The sequence below is a fragment of the Larus michahellis genome, chromosome Z (genome assembly GCF_964199755.1).
Source record: "Larus michahellis chromosome Z, bLarMic1.1, whole genome shotgun sequence".
Taxonomy (NCBI): Eukaryota; Metazoa; Chordata; class Aves; order Charadriiformes; family Laridae; genus Larus; species Larus michahellis.
Window position 1 is genome coordinate 40,119,734 of NC_133930.1, and position 17,043 is coordinate 40,136,776.

A 17,043-nucleotide genomic window follows, 5' to 3' on the forward strand; every position below is an offset into this window, starting at 1 on the left:
TTTCTGATTTTTAGGATGACATTTCAGTGTAGGCAGAACATTACATCAGAGGATGTTGTCTTTCCTAGAGTATAGGTAAAAGAGAATTTTGTTGCACAGTGAAGATACAAGATGTATGTATCAAAGAAAACACGCTGTCTTTGAAATTTTTATTTCTCTGAGAAAGAAAATTACTTCCTGGACAAAATCCAGACTTGGGGCAAGTCATTGGAAAAACTGAAGATACGAGATTGAACCATGAGTTCTGCGAACACATAATACTCCAGATTTTAGTTTAGAGTTCTCTGTAGAAATAAGAACACAGAAGAAAAATACTGCATCAGACCAAAAGTTCATCTAGCTCAGTAGCCACCGACCAAACATTTTTGAGCTTCATGTGTGGTGTAAATCTCACTACAGCACTGGTCAACTATGTCTGGTGAGCCATTCTGACTCTGTATTTACTTTTTAAGCCAGTTTTTAAAATTTTCTATTCCTTAAAGTTTCCTGATCTCATCGCTTTCCCGCAGTGAACTCTGTCCCCAGATTTGATGCATTTATCAACATACATACAAGTATTTATGTATTTATCAACATTTCACCTCAGTCATACAAACCGTGGAACTATTCCAGGTAATGCATATTATCATGTTGGTCTTTGGTTTCATTTCATCTTATCTGCACTTCATGTCTACTTCTAACTGCAACATACTAAAATCATTATTTGATCAAGAAAATATTCCTCATTCCCTTTATTTTATCAACGAAATACAGCAACAGCAAGTGACATTATTCCCCTTTTAGAGTAAGGTAATTGAAATTAGACCGGTGTGATTTTTATAGTTAATCTGCTTTACAGCAATAATAACACTCAGAACATTGGGTTTTTTTATTTGTCTCATTTTCATCCTAATTAAAGGTAGTTTTAATTTAAATAAAAAAAAATACAAAAAACTAAATAGACAAAATTTTAGTAAAAGTATATTTTTTGCAAGAGATGAAGTCTATCCAAAGTATTTTTTTTCTTTTTTGCCTTAAAAATAAGTATTTTTTAATTCATTAAATATCTTGGCTGAATCAAAGTTGTAGGTTTTGGCCAGAGCAAGTACTGATGCCATTTTTCCCCCATATAAATCTAACTGACAACAGAACCCAGCTTTTTCCTTGGTTAAAATTCACAATCTCTTCTTCTCCCATCTCCTGGTAACACGGCTTGTCAAAATAAATTATGATGTCAGAAATGAGAAAAAAGAAGATAAAGCTGATTTACTGACAAAACAGAAAAGGAAAAAAAAAAAAGGAAAATAGGTGAAAAACCAACCAAATAGACACAGACAAATACCTTCCCACACAAACTGGAAGATCCAAACCAGAGTCCTTCGTTTCATAACAGAAATCTTAATTTTTAAAGCTTACCGAAAGCTGAGTTTTCAGTTAGATCCCTGTCTAGTCAAAAATCCTATTATGTTTGGATTGTAAATTTCAGTTATTTTAATTGAGTTGCCATAAAAACTAAAGAAAAAATGGTCTAAGGTAGTTAAAATATATAATTACTCTTGTTGGTGATATAGTACAATTTATAGTACGTTTTTTAGATTATTGTAAATTATTGTTCAGGGGAATGTAAAAGGCAAATAAAATCTAGCAGTAACTGTTGAAATTAAACAATTACTGCAGGCTGGCCCTTCAAGGAAAACTGCAATGTAATATAAAATCATTTTCAGTCATTACATTTAATTAAACTGGAAAAGAAAGGTAAACCAAGCATTAAGTCCCAGGCAGTGAATATCCTGAACTTCTCCTGAATGCAAAAAAAGCTGAGTGTATTCAGCACATTCTAGGCTCACGGCTGAGCCAATAAATAGTTCAGGAAATTTAATTTTAAAAAAAGTTCATAAACAAAACAGGAAGCTAAAATAAAAGTTACAGTCTAAATACAGATCCTGCAAAATGTACCCTTGCACTTAACTTCAACTCCCAGCTTTATTGTATACAGTAGATAAAGTCAAGCATGCATAGGAGTCATTGCAAGATCTGGGTCTAATTAGATGGGATACCTTGAGTAAGTGCTACTCAAAAATACAGAGGGCTAGCCATGTGAAGGTTCCAGAATCAGGATCTGTCTAAATACCATGAGCACTCAAACATAGTGAAACAGTGACAGGGGTTTCCAAAATGCTCTGGAGCTTGTTTTTAATATAGGTGAAATTATGTACTAGATATTTCATTAAGCCTCTACAGTAATACTACCAAAAAAATTGCTTACAGTGTTCCTTTACAGATTTGAACAAAAATAGCCTTCCAGCACAACAATGCTATGCTTGTAACGCTAATGTCCGTACTTCCCTCCTGGAGCAGAAAAAAACACTAATTCGTTTCAAATCAGAGAGTTCCAACAGAATGCATGAATATTTGGCCTTTGACCAATATTTAAGCTTTGCATGTACCTTTTCTGTATTATAACATAGCTGCACTCCAAATGTATTGTACTTGAGAAGGGCAGGGGCTGGAGGAGGGAACAGGAAGAGCAGTTTATTACAGACAAGGAAAGAAACCAAACGACTCTTTCTATGAACTCTAGATGATCTTTACTTATCTAAGAAAACTGCAATAAAACCAGAAAGTCACAGAGGACTTGTTTGTGTCTGAGGCCTTATATTTTAAAATGGTTGAATCCTGCTTCCAACGCTGTCAAGATCACTTTTGTTTCTGTCTTCAAAAGAGTGGCATAGGCTCAACATAGTGGAAATCAATGCAAATGGAAGCTGTAAAATACAGATAAAATATTAGCAGTTCTCATGACAAGAAGCCTTTTGGAGCATGACATAGTAACCAACCCACTTTGCACCACCGAGATATCATTATTTTATGGGCAAGTGAAGGTCTCAGTGAGTACAGGATGCTTGTTAGTGCTAGTCCAAGAACCGATTGTGACAGGTTTTAAAGGAGCTGCTGTTGAAGAACTACACATATATATCCATAAAATTCCCAAGACTTAGTTCATTCTTAAAATTCATTTCCAAGATTTTGGAAACACAGCGTGTGTTAAATATCAAATTTGCTATTGCAGGAACAGCATATTTAGTTTTCTCTCTCCCTGCTAACAGACAGTTACCCTCTTTGCATTCCTTTCTAAAATATGTTCATTATTGCTCAACAGTTTAAATTCTGAAACTATGACTAAGTTTAGAGAGTGGTAGAGCTTCTATTTAGTGCTTATGTCTTTAAGAGAAAGAACAATTGTTCCGTAAGGGTTGATAAATAACATAATATAGTAGACAAACTGGCAAATGAACTTGGGGTGCACTACCCCAATGACTGCATGTTTTTGTTTTACAAAATTGTCAAGAAATTCTCCCCTGGGCTCCAAAATCTTAGGTTTGAAGAAAGACTTAGTGCATTCCCAAGTGAAATACAGCAAACCAGTTATTCCTACAAAATTTGTGGCCTTCTAATAAGGTATTTACTATTACCAGTTCTGACTAAGCTTTGTGTAAGCAGGGGGATGCAAGTGGTATTTGTGATACTTTTTTTTGCTCTCTCCACAATAGATATCCTAATCCGCAATCTAAACGAACTGTTTTTACCCTTTCATTCCTAGATACTTTATCTTAGATCCTAAACCAACTCAAAATACACAGTCTTTACTTAATGGTCACTTACTTAATACTTAATTTTTCTAATCTTTTTCCAGAAGACAACCAGACATTGTGTCTTTGTTTGCAGTTACTGCTGAGATCTGTCTGAAACTGAGCTATATAGATAGTCAACCATACAGGCAAAACTGAGAGGGCAGTTAGGAAAGAAAAATGTCATCAGAAACTCCCACAGGCAAGACAGGAAAGGGTCCTTTCTTCATAAAAGCCAGAAAGTACATGGAGAGTTAGTCATTAAACCCGCAAGCAACCCCAGTAATTTTAACAATGTCTCTTTGATGCATACTCAATTTTTTCCATCAGTGAAACATAAGGACTGTATGTGCCAGTGCCATGACAATTTTCAAAAGGTATACATGTGCTTATTTATCACCATATCAGCCAGGCTCCTAACAATGGAAGGAAAAAAACACACACAAATTAATTGGGGAAAAAAATATCTCAGGAAGTGTCCTTTTGCAGAAACAGTAGTAGTATTTCAGAAATCATTCAAAAAGAAGCCCTGGACAAACCAAATGTCTTTTATCTAGAAGTAAAGGAAGACTTCGTGGAAAATATTTCCATATTGTAAGAGTATTTTCTGTCTTAACATTAATGCAAAGAACACTAGATCAGGTGATTGCTGTTTCGGTTTGTGCTCTAAACAGTAAAGAGAATATTTTCACAGATCTGCAACATTTCTGGGTAAAACTTTACACCTCATAAATAAATTGCTAGAACTACTTGCAAAACCAAGTCCATGTTGCCTAATAAGTTTGCGTGTGTAAAGTGTGATTTATTGTAGATACAGTTCAAACAGACTCAGTGAAAATTTTGCCTTATGAGTACTATTAATATCAAAAATAATTTATAGGTACTTCATAGGAGAGCGGTTTATAAATATATTCGACCAGGTTGTTCCGTTTCCTTCCAGTCTGCTCCCTTTGGGATACTTGAGTAAGGTAAAAGAAATAGAAAGGTAACAGAAGATAATGGAAGGTTATAGAAAATACTCTTCACTGTGTGTGAGCATAGAGCCATGTCAATCTTTGTAACAGTCTTAAGAAGTTGTATAACATTTCTTCTGTTCATTCAACAAAAATTTTTAATGCAAAAAATTAGTTTTCTGAAAGTAAAGTTTACCCAAATGCCGTGCCCTCCACCTCCCCTCCCCCCCGTTATAGAAAGGTATTTGTCTAGCTAAGGATTTTTTAGATTAAACTGGTTACTAACATGTTTTTGAAAAGTTTGCTTTTAGAGGTGCCAAAACCTTTTAACTTATCTCTGCAACAAATAAAGAAATAGGATGAAACTACAGATTTGGATAGCTTAGAGTCTCATTTTAAGAGTTCATTTTGCCCAACTTGAGCTCCTGGGAAGGTTCTGCTTTTCAGAACAGCTCTTCCTCAAGCACTCGGCACCTTCTAGCTGCCTTATGCTGAGGACTCAAGTCACAAGTCACTGCAAAAATATAAGCCAGGACCTGATTGTGGAAAAGTTTATCTCCAAAAATTGTAAACAGTGATTCAGAGGTGATAATGTTTTAGTTATGGTTGTGGTGGTTTTAACGTGAGAGATAGTAACATAAAAATGGTGTAGCAACAATTCTTTTCACCATTTTTTTTTAAACTCTGATTATTATTTACATAATTTCACGTTTTTCATTTCAGATGACCAACGAATCTGTATAACATGTATACAGAACTACTATATGTAAGTATAGCTCCTCATGCCTATACATTTTTCTGAAGCAAAAATGTGTGCTTCACTGCCTAGATCTGTATGTTATCCCATTCCTTTTAAGTGTTGCCTATCTGAGAACAGTAACTTTGGAAAAAGGCTTGGAAAATGCTGAAAAACTAGCCAATCGTTCACCACCATGGCCTTTGAAATCTTATGGACTGATGTGAACTTTCCATATGCAAAGACAGGAATATGGAACAGAAAGAGTCTAAAAGTGGAACAGTGCCTCTGGATTTGGAACTAGTATGCTCTCAGCATATTGTGTCCAGTTTTGGTAGTTGCAGTTCAGCAGGCACACTTAAAAATGTAAGGAGGTTAAGGAAAAAATACATAGGTTAATTGAAAGTGTAACTTAAACCAAAGAAAAGAACTCTCCTGCTTTTCAAAGGGACAGTTATGAGATCTCTGTAAAAATTACCATGACAAAAGAAAATGTTGATTAAAAGGCTATTCAATTTAGCTTATATATTTTTACAAGTGATCAGCTCTTTACAACCATAATATAGTAATTTCTAATTAAGCATGCATTTGGTTTTATGCCTATGTTTAAAAAAGAAAATTGAATTATTTATACTTAAGAACGCTGAGATTAGAAAACATGACTTGTTAATATTTACCGGTTGAAAAAGTAACAGAGCTACAAATACACTTCGAATCTATCATTAGAGGAATAATTTCTGTTCATGGGGATGAGAATAGAGCGTTACCATTACCATACCTAGAGACATAAATGAAACAAACTCACCTCAAAAGGAACTTGCTAATGATGTTCTACTTTATCTTACAGGTATAAGCAGCGTTGTTATAAATACTGCCCAGAAAATACTTACAGAGACGAAAGTTCTCTGCAATGTAGAGAGTGTCCTAGCAACTGTGATAGCTGTGACAAGGACAAGTGTGACTTGTGTAAAGAAGGCTTTTATCTCTCAGGTAAGCAAAGTACCAAGTATGGCATATAAAGGAAAGTATTTTGGACTGTTTCTTCAGAGAACGAGTCTGGACTCAGCTTCTCAAATTCATAAATCTTTTCTATGGCAAATAGTGGAGGCTGAGGGGAGTTAGCACTTTGCAGAATTGAGTCCCTAGCATAAACATAGGGTGGTTATGTTAGCCAATAGAGTTATTTGATTCAAAAGCTCCATATATTTGACTACAAATTTCCACTTTTTTTTTTCTAGTTTTGTTTTTAATGCATTTCCACTCTTTTGGGCAAGTACAAAAAATATGTAGTTGATTCAGACTTTGTGAAAGGAGGGGGTTTTGACTCACAGAAAGACATGGAAATGCTTCCTTACTCTGTGCAAGTCTAGTTTTACTTTGACTTTCAGGACCACATAAAGTAACAAGCCTTAAACACTCTGACATGAGCTCAGTTAAAACCACTAAATTCCACATCAGATTCACACAAGACCAGGAATCTTTTAGCTTTATTACGAAGCCATAAATCAGGCAGGTCTGGTTCAGACATGGTGCCAAATATGAATCACAGGAAACCTTGTGCATTGCCTGCTGAAAGTGCCAGTAGAGAAGTACAAAAGCATCATGCTCATGGAAAATTCTGTGGTCACAACCTGAGGTGATCTGGTCGTCTACATTTTTTTGAATTGAAATTGGAGGAAGCTCAAGAAGCTATCAGTGTAACAACTTCTATGGGCTTCACTGCAGTATGCCGACCATTAAATTTAATCAGATTTACCTAACTTTAGCTTTACATTCACTAGAAACTAGAGATTCACTTAATCCTCAAAATGTGCATGTATCTAAAAACTTTTGGGAATTCTGGACTTAGATTTTGTATTGGGCCAGTATAAAAGTTTGGACTCCAGCATAAAATTTTTATTCAGATTCGGACTTCCGTAAGATTTGTATATGCCAGTATTTAGGGTATGGATGAAAACCCATCTAGATATAAATTTAAGTGCAGATTGGTTGGAAGGTTGTGAAGTTTGCACAAGCAACTGAGCTGAATTTAAGTTTCATGCCAAAAAATTGGAGTTTATATAGCTACAAAAAGTTTAATGAGTTCTTATAAGCTGGGTTTTTTTCAACCGTTTCTGGCAGGAGACAGAGAGATGCTATAGGTGTGGTACCCCCTTGTTAGGATTAATAGGGGTCAGTAGACACCGTGATGCCAGGCTCTGTTTCTGTTGCAGGTGGCACATGTGTGAGTGAGTGTGGTGACGGCTTCTTCACTGATGACATCTCTAGAGAATGCGAACCTTGCCACAGGAGCTGTGCAACCTGTGTTGGGTACAGCTATAAGAACTGTACTGGGTGCAAAAACAGTTTCCAGCTATCTCATGGGCGCTGTCTGAATCCAAGAAATTCTCCACCCGATGGGAAGTTCTGGAATGGTAAGTTGCAACAGATCCCTTAATCTTTTCTGTTTCTCTGAAGACTACTAGAAGTTGTAGAAAGAGGATACCAAGGTCTTGCATCTAGAGTGAAACTGCGCTTTTGTCAAACCCACTGTGGTTTTAAAAATATACTGACCAAAAACATTGGTTTCACAGAGCGAAATTCATTTTCCTGCAAATAGCCTAACATTTTAATACAACTTAGGTGTTCCTTATCTGGGAGTTGTCTTACCTGGACAGATAAAAGTTTAAAAAATAAAAGATAATAATATAGGAAAGATAAAATACAGATAATGGATAATAGATTAATCTACTGGGAGTTCCTTACCTAAAGTATTGGGAGCTTTATAGGCTATGTTTTAGACCAGCTTTGTGGCTATTTATTCCCTACACAGAAGTGAATGTAAATTGTAGCAAATAGAAAATAATAAAATGTATGTGTGTGTGTGCGTGTACTGTGTGTTTAAAAGCAAGCTCTCTTCTTTACCTTTCTCCCCACAGCGTAGGCATGCGCCACCACTCTAAGGGACCAAACACAAGATGTAGAACTACATTCTGCAGTTCTTGTCCTATCTTGGCCATTTCCATGACCTTCACAAAATAATCAGTTCTTTCTTGGCTCCCTGATCTGTAGCATAGGAAAAACAACTATCTGTTAAAAAAAAAAATTGGAAGGAAAATGTTTTTAGAATTTAAAGTTGTTGAAGGGAATGATCTGTATTAATTTTTTTAATTATTTTCCTTCATAAACGTCTTCAAATGCATGCCTGTACTGTCACAAATTGTTTGTTAAGAAAGTGTTAAATGAAAAGTGTATAGTAGAATATTTGTCATTCCCATTTTGTCAGTTATATAAAGTACAACTGAATAGGTTATATTACCAAATGAGGCAGTGCTAATAGTGAATTTATCCCCCAGCACACAAATTAAAGATCATTTGCTATGAATATTCATTTTTTTAAAGTGAAACCATTACAGCACGTGGAATCTCAATAGTTAGGATTGCAAGTGGCACTTTTTAGTTGTATGAACGCCATACAAAGGGTAAAATTTCCTCTAGAGTTTCAATAGCTGATTTGCTGATCACAGTAAACAAAGAGGAAAGTCAGTGTCGTATAATCCTTTCACTCTTTTTATAGTTGTAAAGCATTATTTGGAGTAACACATCCAGTTTTGGGCACAGCGCTTAAAGAAAGAAGTGGGCCTATTAGAGTGGAAACAGTGAGGATTACCAGAAATCTAGGGAAAAGATTATTTACAATGAAAGGTTGAGATAAATGAGGCGCTTGGGTCTAAATGAGAAAGCTAAGAGGAACACAATCACAAAGAAGAATGGAATAGATTGGGTCTCTGTAAGTGTGGTAAACAGAACTTAAAATGCAGAAAAGGAGTATTAAATTTGGCATTGGGAAAAAAGGGGACTTTCAAATGGAATAATGTAGTAGTAGTAGTAGAATATTTGAGGAGGTTTTGGGGTTTCCATCACTAGGGATCTTTAAGAACACATGAAGAGCATCTGACAGGGATGTTTACTGAGTGGAGCAAGAGACTAGATTACTTAAGGGCCCTTACAGCTTTATTTTCTATCAAATACAAATTTTCTTCTGACTCCTGTATCTTTATTAGACTCAAACACATCAAAGAATTACTATCCTTAGATCTATATGACCTTGCATTAAATATTAAAATATACTAACAAATATTTTCAGAAAAGACATTGACCATTCCTATTCATTGCCTATCTATGGAGAAATGTTGCATCAAAAGGAATAACATTTCTTCATTTCAGAAAAAGATCAGAGAGGCCTAAAAAGGAGAAATATTAATAGAAAGTTTGTGTCCTCTATGCATTTCCTTGTGTTTCATCCATATGAGTAAGTATTCTTTCAATTTCAGACTGTCTACCTCAGACCCATGGAAAGGGCACATCTGCAATTTAGTCTATCTATTGGTTATCTATTTCTCATGCTGTCAAACAAGGTGACTCATTGTCAGCTTTTTTCTTTTGAGCAGGCAGCTGATGCGGTTCTGTACATATCAGCATTGCTGTGCTGTGAAACCTCTGTCTTGCATACGGTTTCTCTTTCCTTCCAGTGGTTAAAATACATCTTACTTAGAGGCATTTCACCTGTGAGATATGTCTCTCAGAGTTGTGCTGACTTGAACATTAATGACTGCTCCAAAGTCACAGGATTCCTGCTGCAGCTGGTGATGGGAGCCCAGGGAACCTGGCTGGAGGCTCTTCACCTTCTCTTGAATAGACTTGCTGAGATTCCTGCAGCGTGGCAGCAGCTGTGCCATGTAACTGCCGAGAAAGTGATGTTGAACTTAGTGATATCTTGAACACTTTCCCACCAGGGTAGACTTCCAAATAGTAGTAACCTTCAAGTCAAAATGTTCATGAAATCGTCACTGTCTTTACACAAATTACACTCTGAATAACTACATTTATCAACAGTTTGTGAGGTTTCTTGCTCAGATACTGTAAGATCATCTGGTTCTCATAACTCATTTTCATTTGCTAGTTAACAACAAAATCTAAATTATTGTCTTTTTGGCTAGAATATCACACTTTAACTCATTTCTTTTGATGATGCATTCAAGAGGCAGATGTCAGCTGAGTCTAGATTTCCAACTGTGGCATCTGTATTTGAAATTGTCATTCCATGCTGAAGATCCTTAATAAAAAATAAAGGATTCATGCAGGACCAAACCATATTTAACTCTAGCAGTATGTCACACTAATAGGGTAGTTCCTAGTTAGAGACTGCAGAACATTTCACACCCTGAAAATGTTTTGAAATACATGGATAATTTTAAAAGAAAAAAAAAAAAGAAAAAGAAACAAAGTTTCACTACCTGTTCTAATTATTTTCTTCATTGTCAAAAGCCTTCTGAAAACCAATAAAATTTAGTAGAGACAGACACTGTCTTTTATTGTTTTGTTCAACAATACTGTAGGATTGGTACAAGAATTGACAAAATGAAAACCCATCTGTGTTCCTTGAAACTTACTGTCAATGAGGATTCTGGCTGGCATACCTGTACATACCTGGCCTGAAACAATGATCTCTCTCAGATCTTCTTAAGCATATCTGTAGGGAATCCTTTTTTCCATTATTTATGTTAAAGAAGATTATGGGGACAGAGGAAATACTTTTTCTTTTATACCTTAGTGCAAAGTCATGGCATCTTTCCAAGTTTTTCACTGCTTCCTCTGGGTAGATCTCGAAATAATTTAACACAGTTTACTTTTTTAGCTCTTTAGCTTGTTTTACAGCTACTTCAATTTTCTCCAGAGCCATTTCTATGTAGCAAAATATTAGGATCTTGCATCTCATCTGTTGTCTGAGGGTAGCCATTCATGCAGCATGGGCATGGTTCAAGAAGCTTGTCCATTCTTCAGGGGGTATTAGCAGACTCAGGTTTGTTCAGCAGCCCAGTGTGGGCAAGACTGTGGCTGAGATTTGGCTTTTGGCTCTCATCCTTTCTGTTTGTTTATCAATACATGCCTCTTCCACTGCGTGCTCAGTGTCCTCAACACATTTACAGTGGTGCAGCACCATGGCAGAGCTGCCTCTGCTCAAGCTAAAAAGTCTAATTAAAGAGTACAGGCCAGACAATTATTAGTCCTCCCAGTTTGGGGGATTGAGCTGGGGGGGGGGCCAAGTATGAAATAAACAACCTCACCCGTGTCATGGGAATGAAGATGAAGTCGCACCAAGCTCATCCTCAGCACATGCCCTGCCCCAGATAATGCAGGAAGACAATACAATGAGGAAGATAGACAAATTTTCCAAATCCGGTAGTTTACGTCAGCTTTTACTACATTAGTCTTCTATTTACTCTTTTTCTTTAGAAATGTTACTAACAGAGAGTTGAGGTATTAGACCTTGAACTGTATTTACAAATAATGAAGCCATTTCTCTTTGGCTCTTCCAGTCACATGGATTCAGTGGGTTCCACTGTGGTTTTAGTGACTGTGTTGACGTACCATATGGGACAAAGTGAGTTTTGTGAAACAAATACAGTTGTTTTGTTTGGTTCCAAGGCTAACATAAATTAAAGGACAGCACATCAGAGCCTGCCATGGAGAAACCAACACAGAGTCTGACTTTCTTAGCAATTTGAGAGACTAGTCCATCTAGGTGAGGATTAAAACCTTTGTGAATGTGGAACAGACTTTTTTTCCATGTTTAAACTTTCACTTCTATTTCTTATGCAAGGATAAATGACAGACCACTCATGAATTTTTATGAGCACACACTCCAACAACCAAAACATTATACAAAAAACCAACTTTCTAAATGATATTTACTTTGGGGGTATACTCCACTGGGCAAACAGTTCAACTCATATCAGGAATCATTAATAAGTCATATCCAGGTCTGAAATATGAAACAGACCATGTCTGTTATCCAGGCTTTTAAAAAGACAGGGCAAGCCAAGAAAGGAAAAAAAAAAAGGAAGGAAAAAAAAAAAGAGAGAGAGATCGAGCTCTGTGTTTTTAGCGTGAAACATCTGTATTTTATCTCATGTACCAGATGATGAAATGACTTTGGAAGCCAGGAGACACACTAGTGTAAGCTTGATTCACCAAGTGAGTACACACACCCTTTCAACTGGATTAGACGTTTTGCACTAAAAACTCGTTTGTTCGTGGGTTACATGGTTTAGTCTACCACATTCTTCTGAAAAGTTCAAAAGGGAAACAATGGGTATGGAATGAGGTCTGTTTCTGATGCAAACTCAGAATGGAATATGTGCTTCTTTACATGCAGATAATATATGCTGTAGTAAATTACACAGCTAATAGCAGCTGGTTCTGTTTACTATTACATACCGCCCCCAATAATAAGAGCAACCTCCCACAAGCAGCCATTGACCAACTGCATCCATCTTGCACATTTTACTTTTCCTAAACACAGAGTAAAACAAAAACAGTAAAAAAGTACTGTTTGAGAGAAAACAATAATTCAGGCTTTGAGAAGATTATTTAAAAGGACCTTAATGCAGCTATGTAGATACACATATAAAGGTCTCAGAATATGGAGGGGAAAAAAAAAAGAATGGGGTGGGCAGAAGACAGTAGAGAAATCATCAGCAGGAGAGAATGGGTCATAGTCTTCCAAATGTGAAAATGTTATGACATTTAAAGTGCAGAATTAGAGCACCATGGGAACAGTTAGAAGACCTTCTTAAGCATCATTCATATGTGAAATTTCATGTTGCTAGAGGCAAGCAAAAATTATTCATTATCCCATATGTTCTTAGGCATGCCAATGTCATATTCTAGCTATTTGTTTGCAAAGTAATACTATGGTTGTTATAAAATAACTAGATTGGGAATTAATGGTTATTGGGGATTGTGGTTTACTTCTCAGTACTCCTATAGTTTCCTTAAATTTACAGTTCACATAAGTCTTCAAAATGGGATAGGTCTAGTATTTTATTACATGTGTATATTGTTTCCATTATGTTTTACCGTGTCTATGTAATTGTAATTACCTCATGGAGATACGTAACCTGGATTTTTGCTTTTATTCATGACTGTATCCGTTTTGCAAGGCCAGTGCCACCCACAGAATAAAATCTAAAAAACTAAGTAGCATCTCCACCGGATCACATTCAAATCACATCTCACTATACAGTGTAAAAGCTAGATAGGTCATCTTCTAAAAAGAATACATTTGCAGTTACAAACAGCCATGGCACTTCATTTCCTCCTGCATTCCTTACTGCAGCAATTGTGCCATGGTCCATCAATAAAATATACTGTAAAAATACTCTCCTTGTAGAAGTCAATGTCTAGAAGCTAAGGGTATTAACAAATGTACACAGGGAGCTACTTTGATAGCATCTTAAAAATACAAGTTTTTAAGTCTCCCTTTTACTCATAGAAGAGCATAAAAAAATAAGATTTAAAATTAAGAAAATAAACCATCTTTTATCAGTCTGAACACTTACTGCTTGCACTATCTGGCATAGAGATCCGTTGTCCTTAAGGAGCAGGTAGAGAGAGCAAGATGGACAGCACAAAGATTGTACACTAGCATAGTATATAGTAGTAGGGTAAATACTAGTAAGATGTCTTAAAATACAGTTGTGGGCTTAAATGAAATTAAGGAGGGACCATAAAGTACTTCAAATGCTATTATATTTAAAGGCATATCTCTTTAGATACGGCCATATCTCTGCTCATATGCCCTCAGGTTTGTAGAGGGTTTCGTGTTGGGTTTCTTTAATAAACTTTACATTTTCCAGGACCAGTGGTGAGCATGTGAGAGGGACTACATTTCTTTCCACATGGACTTACGTTTTTCACCCTGAATATTTTTGTGGACTCATTTAGTCTTTCTCTAAAATCAGATTGAAAAAATCTGGGAGCTCAAAGTAAGATCACTTAAGCAAACAGAAAGGAAATACAGGGACATTGTGTTGAAAGGAGCTAAAATTTCACTAATTTTTTCCTTAATTCAGTTTGGGGTCACAGTTAAAGTCTTACAGTATTAGGTTTCAAGAAACTCTGCCATTGTCTCATTTATGTTGCTCAAGCCCAAATGAGACAAGAAAATAAAAAATACATATTTTCCCCGCCCTCCCAGTTTGATAATCCCTTGAATAGACTGAATGGACAAAAGCCCTATGGTAGCTTCAGAGCTGCAGTAAACCTTAGCTCAAGAAATGGCACTGCAATTTTCTCAGTTTCTAGAAAGAAATAGGCGAGATGTAACTGGGTGTATGTCAAAGTTGTTACTCATTCTGACAAAGGCATAAGAATCAATGTGACATTGAGTCAGATTTTGGCCTGAATAGAGTTTAAATAGAAGACGTTTTTGTTTTGGGGGAAAAAAAATAATAAAATAATTAAAAAAAAAAACACCAAGAAAGGATATAAGCTTAAGGATAAAAACAGCTCAGTGGGTCTGAAAAGGTCATATGTTTTGGCCTTTAAAAAAAAGAAGAGCAGAACAGTATAATAATAGAATACAGTGTACTTTCAGAATCAATGTCCCACTTTTGGAATGTAGGTGGTTTACACCTCTACATGTTAGACTTATGGCTTCTACATTTACAAGTTTCATCCGCAATGCTAAGAGCTACAGAATGAAATTTTAAAGGAAAGCTTGTTGAATCCTCAAGTACAGAATGGCATCCTTTATAGGAAAGCAAAATACAACCCAACAGCTAAAAACAGTCATTTCCAAGCTTTCTATTTATCATCAGCCCAAAGAGCAAGGAAATACATTTTTCATGACCATTTTTCAGCTTTGTAAGGCTATTCTTTGGAAAGCTCTGGTTATATTTTTGCAAGTACTTTGCACAGGTTTTCATAAACGCATCTCTTGCATCACATTTACCCATTTGGGCAACCTTTTGCTATAAAAGAAAATGACATTTAAAAACTTCACGTTACTCTAAACATGTGTTGGGGTTGTTTTTTTTTTTGGTAAATGAAAGCCTATTTCCAGTCAGTAGGAGCTCTATCGCAGGAAAAACTCACTTTAACTGCCCAGAATTAAAAAAAAAATAAATTATAAGATTTCTTCTGTCAATACTAAAGTTGGAGCATTTAAGTGCTTATATTTGACTGTGAAGTTAGAGGTTGTCTCCAGTGCCAACTATCAGAAACCCAATTCCTTGTGTACATTCCCCTCTGGTGGAAACTAGCAAATATTACAGACAGCAAATATTACAGAAAACAACAAATGCTGCCAAAGGGGCAAGGATTAGATATAAATATAAAGGACTTCACTGAAAAAGAGCTTTATTTTTAATTGTAAGGCTTTGAATGTTTTAGAAACAATGAGCTCGTTGGACATTCTTCATCAGTAGTTAACAACAACTCTGCTTAACCTTACCTTCCTGCTATTTATTTTTTATATTACACAACTCTCTTGCCAGGATCAAGGTCTTTTTCCCTGGCAACGCATACTTCAGTAATATGTCTGGCTTGCTTCTTCACACGCATAAATGATATTAAATTACAGCACTTGAAACTACCCAGTAGGGATTTAAAAAAAATAAAACGTAAGCCAGGGTAAGGTAGCTGGATGCAAAGCTGCTGAAAAGGGAAATGAAAATTTGTATTATTTACTGCGTATTTAGAAAAAAAAGCCAATGACATTTTCAGTGGGAAAATCAGAACTCTACCTTGACAAATTCTGAAGGTTTATCAAAGCAAATGAGGAACTGAGGATATGCAACTGCAGGCAGACATCAGGAACAGATGGTCTCTTTTTTCAGCCAAGGTTCTAGAGGTAAAGTGAAAAACATTAATTAAAAACTACATGGCTGTGCAATATATCATCAATTACTCAATATTCTTTTTCAGAGAGTGACAAATTACTACTCTTTAAAAGGGAAAAGTCTTAGGACTTGCAGGCCAGTGGGGATCTTCTCTCAAGAGCAGAGAAAGAGAGAATGTCTGCGTATTTAAGGATAAGAAAATAGAAAATCTATTAACACCAAACATCCAGAGTTTGTGGAATATTCCTTATATTCTTACAGATGACATCAGGAAGGACACTCTTTAAGGATTTGTTCAATAATGAAGAGTCAGGAAAATACAGGACTAATCTCTCCAAAAAAATCTTGTGACAGTGAATTTCTGCATTAGACAAGAGTAAGCAATGGTCACCAGAAAGTTACTTTGAGGATTATTTGGATAATCAAACTGAAAATGCTTGTGTGCTATGTGGTTAGATACATCTAGAGGCTTGAGAGAGGCTCGAACTGCCCTCTACATTCAGGGTCATTTAAATGGATGAGAATCCTCTTGGAACAGCATGTTGTAACCTGAAAATAGGTCTTCAGCAGGGAAAAAAGCCATAGAAAATACGTCAGCAAGAGACAGAAAGGATCTAAACCCACAGGATCTGCTATTGCAGAAAGCCTTACAAGATATCCACATCCACACGCTTAAAAGGGCTAAGAAAAGAAGAAGAAAACGCTTGTTCTCCTCAAAAAGGATGAAACTTATAGAGAAGCAAACCCAGTATTTTTAAATTACTTTGTAACTCTAGCTCTACACTCCCTAAACTACGCGACTATTAATCTATATGGAAATATATAACTTATACATGGAGAGTGCAAAGTACAGACCCTAATCAGGATTTTTCAAGAAATGTCCTTCCACCCTAAATGTTGAATGAACGTGACGACTGCCCCCCCAGCAGCAGGAACCTCATCGCAAAGAGCCCCAGCACTGAGGCCCCAGTTACACTGTTGATACCAGAAGACGGGGCATCTCATTGCTGCTTTAGGTGACACTGAACGCACTTCACACACTAACATCTCCTTATGCCTCTCCAGTCCTTCATCAATAC

The 17,043-nt window shown here is 36.2% G+C and overlaps 1 protein-coding gene across 1 annotated transcript in view; it reads left to right on the forward strand.

Moving 5' to 3' along the window:
* Window positions 1-17,043, forward strand: part of PCSK5 (proprotein convertase subtilisin/kexin type 5) — a 253,931-nt gene that overhangs the window by 219,918 nt on the left and 16,970 nt on the right. Inside the window, exons 25-27 of the mRNA XM_074569788.1 lie at window positions 5,285-5,327; window positions 6,145-6,287; window positions 7,511-7,711. Of these exons, the coding sequence (XP_074425889.1) occupies window positions 5,285-5,327; window positions 6,145-6,287; window positions 7,511-7,711 (387 nt within the window). The remainder of the gene's footprint in view (window positions 1-5,284; window positions 5,328-6,144; window positions 6,288-7,510; window positions 7,712-17,043) is intronic.